The sequence below is a fragment of the Toxorhynchites rutilus genome, chromosome 2 (assembly GCF_029784135.1).
Source record: "Toxorhynchites rutilus septentrionalis strain SRP chromosome 2, ASM2978413v1, whole genome shotgun sequence".
In the NCBI taxonomy this organism is placed as follows: domain Eukaryota; kingdom Metazoa; phylum Arthropoda; class Insecta; order Diptera; family Culicidae; genus Toxorhynchites; species Toxorhynchites rutilus.
In genome coordinates, this window is record NC_073745.1 from 139717534 (window position 1) to 139730862 (window position 13329).

General features: G+C 39.7%; 1 protein-coding gene across 1 annotated transcript; it reads right to left on the reverse strand.

Annotated features, from left to right (window-relative positions):
* Positions 1-8433: 8433 nt before the first annotated feature.
* On the reverse strand, positions 8434-10768 carry LOC129764951 (dehydrogenase/reductase SDR family member 7-like). Its single transcript, XM_055764635.1, has 6 exons — positions 10375-10768; positions 9815-10320; positions 9437-9550; positions 9211-9377; positions 9069-9143; positions 8434-8864 (listed from the first exon to the last, which is right to left on the reverse strand). Exons 1-5 carry the CDS (start codon positions 10517-10519, stop codon positions 9074-9076), a joined length of 1002 nt encoding a protein of 333 aa, XP_055620610.1. The 5' UTR covers positions 10520-10768; the 3' UTR covers positions 8434-8864; positions 9069-9073.
* Between the last annotated feature and the right edge of the window lie 2561 nt (positions 10769-13329).

The following is a 13329-nucleotide window of genomic DNA, read 5'->3' on the forward strand; positions in this document are numbered from 1 at the left end:
GTCGCTTAAACGCGTTCCCCCCTCAGACGATGTCTTTTCAGAGGAAGAGTTAATCAACCTCAACAAGCCCCCTTCAAGAAAATTGGCAAACTTTTCCACTTCGCCCCCTCAATCTCCCGCTCCCGCTTCCGATTATCTCCCGAACTTGCCTCCCAGCCCAACTGTTCCCGCTCCCGCTCAACAATCGACCTCGTCCTCCCCCGCAGTTGTCCCCTCTCCGCGTGTCAAGGTCTATCCAGAAGATGCATCTGGATCTGGCCCATGGGTTGTTTTCTTCCGGCCAAAACCCAACGGGAAATCGCTCAACGTCATTCAGATCATGAAAGATCTGACAAAAAATTATTCCTCCGTGGTCGAAATTAGAAAGGTTCGACCGAACAAACTGCGTGTTGTCGTGGCTGATCGGAAGCAAGCTAACGAGATTGTTGTCGACAATAGGTTCGTACTAGAATATCGCGTCTATGTGCCCTGCCATAACGTAGAAATTTCGGGGGTGATCACAGAAACGGGTCTGACGAGCGCATTAATAAAAGAGGGAGATGGCAGATTTAAAAAGCTCCCTTTGACGAAAGTTAAAATTTTGGACTGCCATCAATTAGGAAAAGTGTCCCAGGAAGAGGGAAAAACAAAATTCACGCCGTCCGACTCGTTTCGAGTAACTTTTGCTGGTTCCGCCCTCCCTGACTACGTTATGGTGGACAAATTGAGGCTTCCGCTGCGTCTCTTCGTGCCAAAGCCCATGACTTGCAACAAATGCAAGTCAGTTGGTCACACAGCAGACTACTGCGCCAACAAGGAGCGCTGTGCCACTTGCGGAGAGCAACATGTGGGCAAATCCTGCAGTGCGACTGAGCATAAGTGTCCATATTGCGGGGGGACCCCACATGAGCTCTCAGCTTGTGAAAATTACAAGAGTCGCTGGGAGAAACAGAAGCGCTCTTTAAAGGAACGCTCGAAACGCACTTTTGCGGAAATTTTAAAGGGCGCTTCTCCACAGGCCCAACAACAACAACATCCAATCTCCTCACACAATATCTTTTCCACGTTGCCAGTTGACGAAATGGAAGCGGACACAGCTCACGGGGGTACACCGTTTATTTCCCAAGGGAATCCCCGGCGCAAAAATGTGACCACTCCCAAAATTCAATCACAAGTCCCTCCGGTGATATCCCCTGTTAGCTTGCCTAAAAAAACGAGTGCAGCGGACAAGCAAAATCAGGTTCCTCCTGGCTTCCGTGGGAATAGTTCACCTTCGAACGACCCAGCACTCGAGGGGACATCAAAAACCCCAACTGTCCCTATTTTTCCGTCCAGCTCAACTTCCCAATCGGGATTTATAAAGTTGTCTGACCTTTTGGATCAAATCTTCAAGTGTTTTAACGTTTCCGACTCCATCAGAACCATTGTCATTTCAATGCTTCCAGTATTAAAGACAATTTTGCAGCAATTGATGCAAACATGGCCCCTCCTTGCAATGATTATCTCTCTTGATGTCTAATTCAAATAGAGAGGTCGGAGATATCACTGTTTTACAGTGGAATTGTCGTAGTCTTATCCCTAAATTGGATACATTCAAATTTTTAATTCATAAGTTCAATTGTGATGTTTTTGCTCTGTCCGAAACTTGGCTTTCTTCGCGAGATGATCTCTCTTTCCACGATTTTAATATCATACGCTTGGACCGTGATGACAGATACGGAGGGGTGCTATTGGGGATCAATAAGTGCCACTCATTTTTTCGAATTGACCTTCCACCTATTGGAGGGATTGAAGCTGTTGCTTGTCATGCAAACATCAGAGGCAAAGACCTCTGTATTGTCAGCTTGTATTGGCTTCCGAGAGCTGCGGTTAGCCGCAAGCAACTTGTTGACATGTGCTCACTCGTTCCTGAGCCACGATTGATCTTGGGAGACTTCAACTCTCACGGAACTGCCTGGGGGGAACAGTACGACGACAATCGTTCATTGTTGATATTTGACCTTTGTAACAGCTTCAATATGACCGTTTTGAACACTGGGGAAACAACACGTGTACCTAAACCTCCTGCTAACCCAAGTGCTCTTGACCTCTCGCTTTGCTCGAATTCACTATCGTTAGATTGCAAGTGGGATGTAATCCAGGACCCCAACGGTAGTGATCACTTGCCAATCAAAATTTCCATCACCATTGGGTCGAATTCTTCTGAATCTATAAACATGGCATATGACCTCACAAGACACATTGACTGGAAAAAATATGCGGACGCGATTGCTCTAGCCATCAATTCCAGAGATGGTTTACCTCCATTGGAGGAGTATAACTTCCTTTCTCGTTTGATCTATGACAGCGCGGTTCGCGCTCAAACGAAACCCATCCCAGGTTCCACTATTCGTCGAAGGCCTCCCAATCCATGGTGGGATAGCATATGTTCCAAGCTTTATGTAGAAAAATCGAATGCATTTAAAGCTTTTCGGAAACGTGGAACCCCTGAAAATTTTCAGACGTATTTGGACCTTGAAAATCAATTTAAAAACTTGATCAAAGGGAAAAAACGTGCTTATTGGCGAAATTTCGTGGGAGGTTTGTCACGAGAAACGTCAATGAAAAAATTATGGAAAGTGGCTCGAAACATGAGAAATCGCTCTTCAACGAATGAAAGCGAAGAATATTCACATCGATGGATTTTTAATTTTGCACGGAAGGTTTGTCCTGATTCCGCTCCTGTGCAAAAAATTGTTCGAGATATACCACAAGATAGGTGCGATCTTGATTCCGAGTTTTCGATGGTAGAATTCTCTCTTGCTCTCCTTTCATGTAACAATTCTGCTCCGGGATCGGATAGAATTAAGTTCAACTTGCTGAAAAATCTCCCTGATGTGGCGAAACATCGCTTGTTGAACTTATTCAATCGGTTTCTGGAGCATAATATTGTTCCAGATGATTGGAGACAAGTACGAGTTATAGCTATTCAAAAACCCGGAAAACCCGCGTCCGACTTCAATTCGTACCGCCCAATAGCAATGCTGTCTTGTATACGGAAATTGTTGGCGAAAATGATCTTGTTTCGCCTTGATCGATGGGTTGAAACGAATGGCCTACTCTCAGATACACAATATGGGTTCCGCAGGGGCAAGGGGACGAATGATTGTCTTGCGTTGCTTTCTTCAGAAATTCAATTGGCTTACGCCGAAAAAAAACAAATGGCTTCAGTATTCTTGGACATAAAGGGGGCCTTTGATTCTGTTTCAATAGAGGTCCTGTCAGACAAATTACACTCTCGGGGTCTGCCGCCTCTATTGAATAATATGTTATATAACTTGCTTTGTGAGAAACATTTGAATTTTTCTCACGGGGATTCGACAGTAAGTCGGGTCTCCTACATGGGACTCCCCCAGGGCTCATGTTTAAGCCCCCTTTTGTACAACTTCTATGTAAGCGACATCGACAATTGCCTTACACAAAATTGCAACCTAAGACAACTTGCAGATGATGGAGTGGTGTCTGTCGTAGGATCAAACGAATCCGAACTGCAAGGACCCTTACAAGATACTTTGAACAATTTTTCAACCTGGGCCATTGGGCTAGGGATCGAATTCTCCACGGAGAAAACAGAGATGGTGGTTTTTTCTAGGAAGCATAGACCAGCAAAACCAAAGCTTCAACTTTTGGGTAAACCGATCACTCATGCTATGTCTTTCAAGTATCTTGGGGTCTGGTTCGACTCCAAATGTACATGGGGGGCCCATATTAGGTATCTGAGTAAAAAATGCCAACAAAGAATAAACTTTCTCCGTACAATTACCGGCACCTGGTGGGGAGCCCATCCCGAAGATCTTCTAATGTTGTATCGAACAACTATTCTCTCAGTGATGGAGTATGGCAGTTTCTGTTTTCAATCAGCTGCCAAAACACACCTCATTAAACTCGAGCGAATTCAGTATCTTTGTCTCCGTATTGCGTTGGGATGTATGCCCTCAACGCATACCATGAGTCTCGAGGTTTTGGCAGGCGTACTCCCACTAAAAGATCGCTTCAATTTATTATCTCTTCGGTTCTTCATTCGGTGTAAGGTTATGAACCCATTGGTGATCGGAAATTTTGAGCAGCTGATCGAGCTAAATTTTCATTCTGGATTCATGAGCTCATATCATGAATTCGTCTCCATGCAGGTTGATCCTTCTTCGTATATTCCCAACCGTGTTTGTTTTCCTGACTACATCAATTCCTCTGTGCATTTTGATCTGTCCATGATGCAGGATATCCATGGAATTCCAGATTATCATCGATCGGGGATCGTTCCTACGATTTTCGAAGCAAAGTATGGGCGTGTCAATTGTGATAATATGTACTTTACTGATGGGTCCTCTATGAATGAGTCCACAGGATTTGGAGTGTTCAACAAATTTTTTAGCACCTCACACAGTCTTCAGTATCCTTGCTCAGTGTATATTGCTGAATTGGCAGCAATACACTGGGCGCTGGACAGCGTCGCCTCACGACCTGTTGAACACTATCACATTGTAACGGATAGTCTTAGCTCTGTCGAAGCTATCCGTTCAGTGAGGCCGGAAAAGCACTCGCCGTACTTCCTTGAGAGAATACGAGAAATTTTGAGTGCTTTATCCAGACGCTGTTATGTCATTACCTTTGTCTGGGTCCCTTCACATTGCTCAATTCCGGGTAATGAGAGGGCTGACTCATTAGCAAAGGTAGGTGCAATTGAAGGCGAAATTTATCAGCGTCAAATCGCCTTCAATGAATTTTATTCTTTAGTTCGTAAAAATACCATCGTTAACTGGCAACGCAAATGGAACGAAGATGAATTGGGCCGGTGGCTCCACTCAATTATCCCTAAGGTTAGCCTCAATCCGTGGTTCAAAAGTCTGGAATTGAGTCGGGACTTTATTCGCACCTTCTCCCGACTCATGTCCAATCACTGTTCGTTAGACGCGCTGCTTTTTCGTTTTAATCTTGCCGACAGCAATCTCTGCGGTTGTGGCCATGGTTACCACGATATCGAACACGTTGTTTGGTCGTGCGAGTTGTATCTTGTCGCCAGATCGAATTTAGAAAACTCCCTTCGGGCTGGAGGAAAGCAGTCCAATGTGCCGGTGAGAGATGTGTTGGCTCGGTTAGACCTTGATTACATGTCCCAAATATATGTTTTCCTTAAAGCTATCGATCTTCGAGTGTGATTGTTCATACATCCTTTTTCCCCTCCTTTTCGTCCTTCGCGAGCTATCGGTTCCCTTCCTACTAACATTAGAATAAGTTAAATTGTAAATACATATTAGATGTAAGGATAGTTTTAAGAATTGAGTGTGAAGTGTCAGTGTGAATGAGAATGTGAATGTGAATGTGAGTGCGAGTGTAAACACACATCTCCTTACATCCCATCCTTTTCCTAATGAAAATGTGTCACCCTTCTAAACTCGAGTCGACCGCGAGTAATCGGTTTCCTATTTCATTAACCATAGAATTAAGGAAACAACATGTTGATATATGCTAGTTGAAATATAGTTAAGAGTTTGGCTCCATTAAACTTATGTAACTGAGCCTGTAAAAATAAACGGATTAATAAAAAAAAAAAAAAAAAAAATACTCATATTTTGTCATTTGTCGATTTTATTTGGAATTGCTCTGTAACACAAATCAGCCATTCTATGCCAAACCGATATAGTGGTTCTTAGATTTTCATGAAAAGTGGTAGTTTTGTTCTTTATCGCTAAACATTAGACCCAATTTTTTTTTTAATTTTTTTTATTAGCGTGCTCATTTCCATTTTAGGGTGATCCGGAAAAACATTTTTCCACTTTTCCCAATGCAATGGATTTTATTTTCGTAATTATTGATTGTAGTCGTTTTTTTTATTGTTTTATTTTTTCTTGAAAGTTGAGGGTTTTTTAAAATAACATATCTCGATATCAGAGATGCTATTTTTTAATTTTATATATGATATTTCAAAGTTAACCGATGGTTCGAAAGATCATTATTCCTCCTTTATCCAAAAATTAATTCGCAAAAATTCATAACATTTAAACTACTGAACCGATTTAGATGATCGACATATTCAATTGAAGCCAATAAGCTAACCTTCTTTAAAAAAATATCACGCTTGCGGGAAGATTGGATTCTAGTCGCACAGGTCTAGTCTAGTCACATAGGAATTTTAAACGAAGACTTAAAACATGCTAAATTTATAAAACAATAACTCAAAAACGAAAAAAATGGCACTTCTAATATCGAGATATATTATGTAAAAAATGAAATCGTCTGAAATCTCGAGGCGTTCCATGTAATATTTAAAAAAAAGTCTATTGAAAAAACCGAATTGTTAGTATTTTTGAAGTCCAATTAGTATAAAACACAGGAAAAATATTCAGTTAGGATTCTGGTTGACCGAAACAGATGTTTGGAACATCTTCAGGTTCCACTTGACGATGGCCAAATGCGGATCACTTGCGTGTAATAAGGAATCGCCTGCACTTTGTTGGCGGCATACCACTTCATGACCTTTGTTTCGCGATTGCAGGATGTCAAATCACCATAACATGGAACAATCGTGCTGCATCGGGGAAAATAGCAAACGGTTTTTCAGACATTCGTCCACGTAAGTTTTCTGTTTGACGGTCTCGGTTGCAGTGAAAGTGTCGCTTCTCAAGCCACACATATCGCTAAGGTGTCAAACCATATATTCCATGGCAAATTTCGGAAATTTTCGTGATGAGTGTCGATGTCTGACATATTCCTCCTTTCTATTACCACGTAAAATTCCTACCAAAAATTGGTTGAAGTCTGACTTGACGTAGGTTTTTTCGTTCTAACCACGCATGAACATCCATGAAGTTGCTGGTGCTACGTCGAACAAATCCTAGGACTGAGAACCCTTTGGCGGTGGTTACGTTAATATGTTCGTTGAATCGCATTTTACTGTCGATGATCACACCGAGATCACGAATGGAATCGACACACTCCAGGAGTACGGGTCCGATTGAATACACAAATTCGATCCAAGATTGTCGGCGAGAAAATGCGATAGACTTACACTTTTTCACATGCAGTTTCATACCGTTTTTAAGGCACCATTTTGGCAGTTCGTGGTGGATTTATAAATCTTCAAATCGGCCTAAAGCAGTTTTGGTGACTTCAATCGAAAGCACAGATCGTTCACGAACAGCACGTTGCCTGAATCAGCTTGTCAGCAGTCGTCAGTGCATAATTTTTTTTCACGGTCCAAACAATAGCTAAGGATTTACGTTGTGTCCGCGGATGAACTCTCTTCGTATTAGTGAAATCTTTTGATACGAAACTGATGATGATTGATTTCTTTGAAATATATCTCTGAATTAAAACAGCTCCAAGAAGAACCACGGATGAATAAACGTTTTGTCTGGTCCTTCGGGTTAAAGAACCCTAAATGGAGTACGGTATTCGACAGTTTGTTGAACAGATCATCAAAAGAAGTTTGTTGTTCTACACCAAATGACTTCACTTCCCCTTTATAAACTATTGTGTTAAAATTTATCTCGTGTTGGTGGGATATTATTGATTTTTGACGTAGAACTACGTCTTTCCTTAAGGGTGCCAAATCAGAAAACAGGTCACGTTTTTATGAAATAAAGTTAACGTTAATAACTATTTTTGCCTCGAACGGATTTTGACGGACGATTTACTTACCAAATGAATCGGAAATTCCCTAAGATTTGTTTTTTATGCTATATATTACAATCCCCTGATGGTTACAATGGTTTAAATTGATGAAAACTTGAAGCATTTCTATTCTCCCGTACATTTGTCATTTGTGAGCATCCCTACCCATGCCGTCAATAACGAGCAACTTATTGGCGATCAACGAAGAGGAATGATTTAAAGTCTCCGTGAACAAAGAAAAGAAGAAGAAGAACGAAAGGGAATATTTGCCTGGAGCATAAATATTGGATCTAGCTGAGGCAAACTTTCTGTATCGTTCTAGATACGAAGCAATGTATGGAGAATCATCAGACTAGGCTATTATCGGCTCCCCAAGAAAATAATTGGAATTTTGTGTGTGATTTGGTTTCGCATGACAGTGATAAACTATCTCCACCAAAGATGACAGCTACGCCAATCGAGGCCAGAAATATTAATAGAAAGGGCTTCTGTTGAGAAGAGCGCAAAGCGGAGGACTTGAACAAAATAACAGCGTAGTTCTACGTCAATAATGTGGTCGTGCCTTGGACACAACTTCCTATATTATTTTCCTAATAATCAGCATCCGGCAGGACAGTAAATAATGGTCGGATAGGCCGAATAATGGATACTTAACGGATATCCATTTCATCTCTAGTCATTTTTATTTCTGTAGAAATTTTTCCTTAAAATTTGCAAAGCAAAAGCTTTCGTTTATATACCTTTTTTCAAGAATTTATGAGGACACATGGGATTGTAAAAAGAAATAAAATGTTTGAACAATCATTAGAATACATAGGAAATATATTATTGCTTAAAAGTATCGTATTTTAATTGAAAACCTGGAGAAATATGGATGGCTCCTTATGCTGTTCACTGTATATCGGGAAATTGTCTCTCATGCAACAGATTATGTCTCATGTCCCATAGTGTCGAGGAAGATTAGCAATCGATGAATTGAATCTCTCGTAGTGAAATTGACCCTGGCCCTATCAGCTAAATAACTGTTATAGTCGGCTACTTTTATACAATCACCACTTCGATATTTTAAAATTTTCTGTTGCCAATCGAGGTTCAAAACAACCCGAAAACTTTGTTCGTGATTTGATGGATCATGTAGCGGTTTATACTGGAATATCGTGATTATCTTCGATCGATGGGTAACATAGTTTGTGTTGAGTATAATGTGTGTTTCGGAACAGAAAAAGTTCCGTTTCCTACAAAATAAAAAAGATTTATGGTAAAATTTAACAACAATGTGCAATGACAGCCACATCGAACCTGAATCTAGATAATACATGTATAGTAGAACCCCGAATACTCGCGGAATAAGCCGGCAATGTCACCGTGGATCCCGCGAATAATCGAGGTTTTACTGTAATTGAAATTATTATCTCGTGTATCAAAACGAATATAATTACCTGTTTCAATTGGAACCAAGTGGTTGTCCGTTCCGTAGTTTGTCTAAGTTTGCTATACCAAAAGTTTTGATCAACCTGTGAAACAAAATAGGACATTGTTCATTGCTGATCCAATTAACTCGTTGCAGTGTTCGTAACATACAATCGTTTCACGTTTGGATAGTAACAACCAATGTAATATATGAAATTCATTGGACATCTTCCGGCCCAACTGAGATAGGTTTTATTGGCGAGGGCGATTGCATACAGATGGGCACATCGTTCACTTGTCATGCGCCTGTCGCCTGGATTGGTTCGTTGATTTATTTTCTACAAATTAAAATAGAAGTGAGTCAACTTTAGCCGAAACCAGGTCAAACTCAAAGTACTTCTCCTGGTTTATTGGTAAAACATTCCTGCAAAAAGTTAGTTGCTGTCGGTCCGGGACAAAATATGGTGACATCGACACAAAATCCTTCATTTTGAAGTGTTTCGAAATATCCCTGTTGGAGAAAGGACAACATTCAAATAAAAACCGAAGAAGTTGTTTTTACTGTCGATAATTCGGTGCGATAGAACTGGTTTTAGTCTGTTTCATTTTTAAGAATGTGTACCAAAAGGTGATATGCAAACAATCGACTCAAGTATGGATTCAAGCAACTATAAAAAAGTGTCAACTATTACTGCGAATTTATTTGTGACACATGCACAATCCGATAGCTTTCTCTGCAACAAATATAGAAGCACCAAACGAATAATCAACTTACATGAAGGGCATGCTTGGCAGCGGTGTAGGTGGCAGAGTTCGGGAAACCAACTAGTCCTGTGATGCTGCTCGTCACACCGATTTGACCTTGGACAGAGTTCTTGAGAAAGTAATTTAACGCAATCCGCGACAAATTAACAACGGCAAAAACATCCAGCTCGAACAGCTCTCGGTCCACTTTCAGTTGAATAGTGTGCCATTCAGCCCGCTGGGAACGGCCCGCATTATTTACGAGGATATCTAGTGTTTTGAAATGATCGATAACTTGTTTGAAATATTTGCCATGATGTTCAATATCCAGCATATCCATTTGTAGCACAAACACATCGTTGGCATGTAGATAACCACGGGATGCATCCAAACACTCCTGCTTAACTTTCATCAACTCGGACAGTTTGCGAGACGAGACACATAACCGAACGCCATGTTTCGCTAGGATGATAGCGAGATCGCGTCCAATTCCACTCGATGCCCCGGTGATCCATACTACCTTGCCTCGAAGGGTATCTTAAAAGAAGGATCAAAACACATCAAGACATATAGCACAGGTATTCGACATACCAATAGGTTTGCCTAGTTTCGATAGTATGAACAGTTCAATATCCGAATCCAAGAGGTAGAAAGCGATGAATTGGATTGTGTAGTACAATGCCACGCAAATTCCTATCAACGAAAATAAGAACATATTGGAAAACAACACATTCATTACCCCGACAAGTTAACACTGGCTGGGATTAGAATGCAGGCTATAATATAAGCAGCAAAGTTGTTGAAATACTGGATGCGAAACTGCTTTCTTGTTTGTTCCATTCTGGAATTGAATTCTCACATGTGATTCAGTCGTAGCACGGTGTTTTGATTGTTGAGCATCTTAGAATGATGAAGTCATACGAAGACAAACCAAATAAATTGTTCTTTTCTTGTACGCAACTCGAGCCAATTCTAGATTATATTCATTAGAGAAAAAAACGCATGGTGATAATTGACTTGCTGATAAGCTAGAACTAGTATTGAGCATTTAGTATGCGGCCTGTTCAAACGTTAGAGAATCAACGATCGTCCTCAACATCGATACTTTTAAATATGTGTATGAGGTAGAGGAAAAATATCCATTACGTCTAGGTAATCTTCACGACTTTATTTAGCATAGTTGAACGAACAAATTTAGATCAAACTAGCTGACTCGGCAAACTTCGTCCCGCCAAAATTTAAATTTCGTTATTACATCCACGTTTTCTTACGAAGCGCACGTTCATGGGTTCAATCGCAGAACTGTCCATTGATTCTTCTAATCTACCCTTTAAATATTTTATTACTATAAAATATCAGTACTTCTACCAAAACTCGACATTATAATATCAGATTATTTTCAAATACAATTCCGTGCAAGATTGTTCGTCCATTTGCAATTAACATGTTTCTCCGTTACATGGAATGAATGTTTGATACAAAAAAATATGATAGAATAAAGACAGCCCTAAATCGGACAATTCCTTTCTCGTTTTGCTCTTATCAATCATTCGGCGATCCATTTTTATTTATATATATATATATATATATATATATATATATATATATATATATATATATATATATATATATATATATATATATATATATAGAAGACGATATAGGACAGGGATGGCCAAACGGTAGTCCGCGGTCTATCGGTCGCCCGCGTAGGTATTCCCAGGCGCACGCCAGGCTGCTAGGATAGTGTCACCTCCAACGCTATGGATTAAATATCCTTCCACCGTTTGCGGTGATCCTTTTATTAGGTGTGCTAACCATAATAAAACATATTAGTTGAATGAGTAGATATTTCTTCATTAAAGATTCCGTTTTAATATGTTCATTCAGGTTGTTAGTTATTTAATATTAACACATCCAGTTGTTCGATCATACCTTGTAATAAAGCAAAAATTTGTTAATAGCAAAAATATTTAAACAATGTTTTCTCCAGAAATTTAATTTGTTAAATGAAAACTGGAAACATCCGGAAACAAACACAATTTAGTTTTTATTGATTTTTGAATATTAATATAAACGAAGTTTTTGGAGAAAACTTCGCCTTTGAATACTGCGAATGCAAGTTATAATGAAGTATTGTTACTTTAGTTTTAAAACTATGATAAGAAGCATCCGGCATAATTTTCCGAACTGTTTGGTTTGTTTGTTGCATTCCTTTATTTTGCTGCTGTTTTGTGGTAGTCATAAGGATCGAATCGTCCGTTCGATTCAAATTACATAATAGAGGCCAATGTTTCCGATAGATAGTTTCAGGACTTGCCAACCTTTTTTTTAAACACAGGTTTTTTTTGAGATAGTGAGTTCAAATTTATTCTGGTTGTAGTTCAACTCTTACATTTTAATAATCAAATTGGATTTCGGTCATTTGAGCACCACGGGACCGTTTACAGTGAACCCAGTTGTCCACTACTCGGCCACACATTTCGACCGGAATGTTGTGAATTTCGCATTGAATGTTGTCTCTGAGCTCTTCTGAAGCTGTTGACTTGTCGGCATAGACTAGTGACTTGACATAGCTCCATAAAAAGAAATCCAATGGCGTCAAATCGCATGAACGAGGCGGCCAATCGACAGGTCCATTTCTCAAAATAACACGTTCAACAAACTTACTTTGCAATAGAACCGTTGTAATGAGCGCTGCGTAGCAGGAGGTACCGTCACTAAACTATGCACAGGTTCGGTTCGGACGATTATTACGGTTGAAAATTGGAGTAAGTGCTCGTAAAGTGCAGCCTCCGACTCCGAATTTCGGTAGTAATTTTTAACAATTATTAAGTTTTGTTCGTTTGTGTACTTCACCATGATGAAAATGTTGATTTTGTCCAACGTTTAGTCATTGGTAGATCATTAAAATGTTTTAAGGGTTCGTTCACACAAAAACACAAAACTGTCGATAATTTTTCGATAATTTTAATTTCGATAATTTTTTGTATTTCATAAAATCATTCATCATTTAATATTTATTAGGATGACCTTTGTTTTTCCTTCAATTAACCCTCTCACAGTCTCGGTCTCACAGACCGGGAATCAATAATTGTGTTTTGAGGAGGCTGAATTACATAACTATTGAGTTTTTTTAAAATTAATTATAGCTTTTTTGCATTAAAAAAGTTTGTAATTGCAAAATCACAGAGGCACGCACAGTCTGTGACGTACAACATGTTTTTGCGCGCGAGTACAGGAGGGTAAAAAATTTGTTTTATTTTATAGTTCTACATTCATTTTCGAATGACTTTTTGATACAGTCAACGTTGGTAGACCGCAGCCTAACATTTGAGCAAAAAGTCGCCCGTAATGCCTAACAGTTTGGCCATCCCTGATATAGGAGTACGTTTTGTCACATTAAAATCAATTTCCACTTCCGAACGAAGATCAATTTCGTTACCGCAAACATCAAATGGACTAACAACTCTTGTCAATATGTAATTGTAGAACACATGGAAATTGAATTTTTCGAGTTTTCCCATTTTCCTTCAGAGTTTTTCG

Excerpts from the sequence above, each read along its gene's own strand:
- LOC129764951 (XM_055764635.1), bottom strand. The coding sequence starts at position 10,519 with ATGAATGTGTTGTTTTCCAATATGTTCTTATTTTCGTTGATAGGAATT. Across the intron at positions 10,321-10,374 it reads GAAACTAGGCAAACCTATTG|ATACCCTTCGAGGCAAGGTA; the intron begins GTATGTCGAATA and ends CCTTCTTTTAAG. Across the intron at positions 9,144-9,210 it reads TATCCAAACGTGAAACGATT|GTTGATCAAAACTTTTGGTA; the intron begins GTATGTTACGAA and ends TTTGTTTCACAG.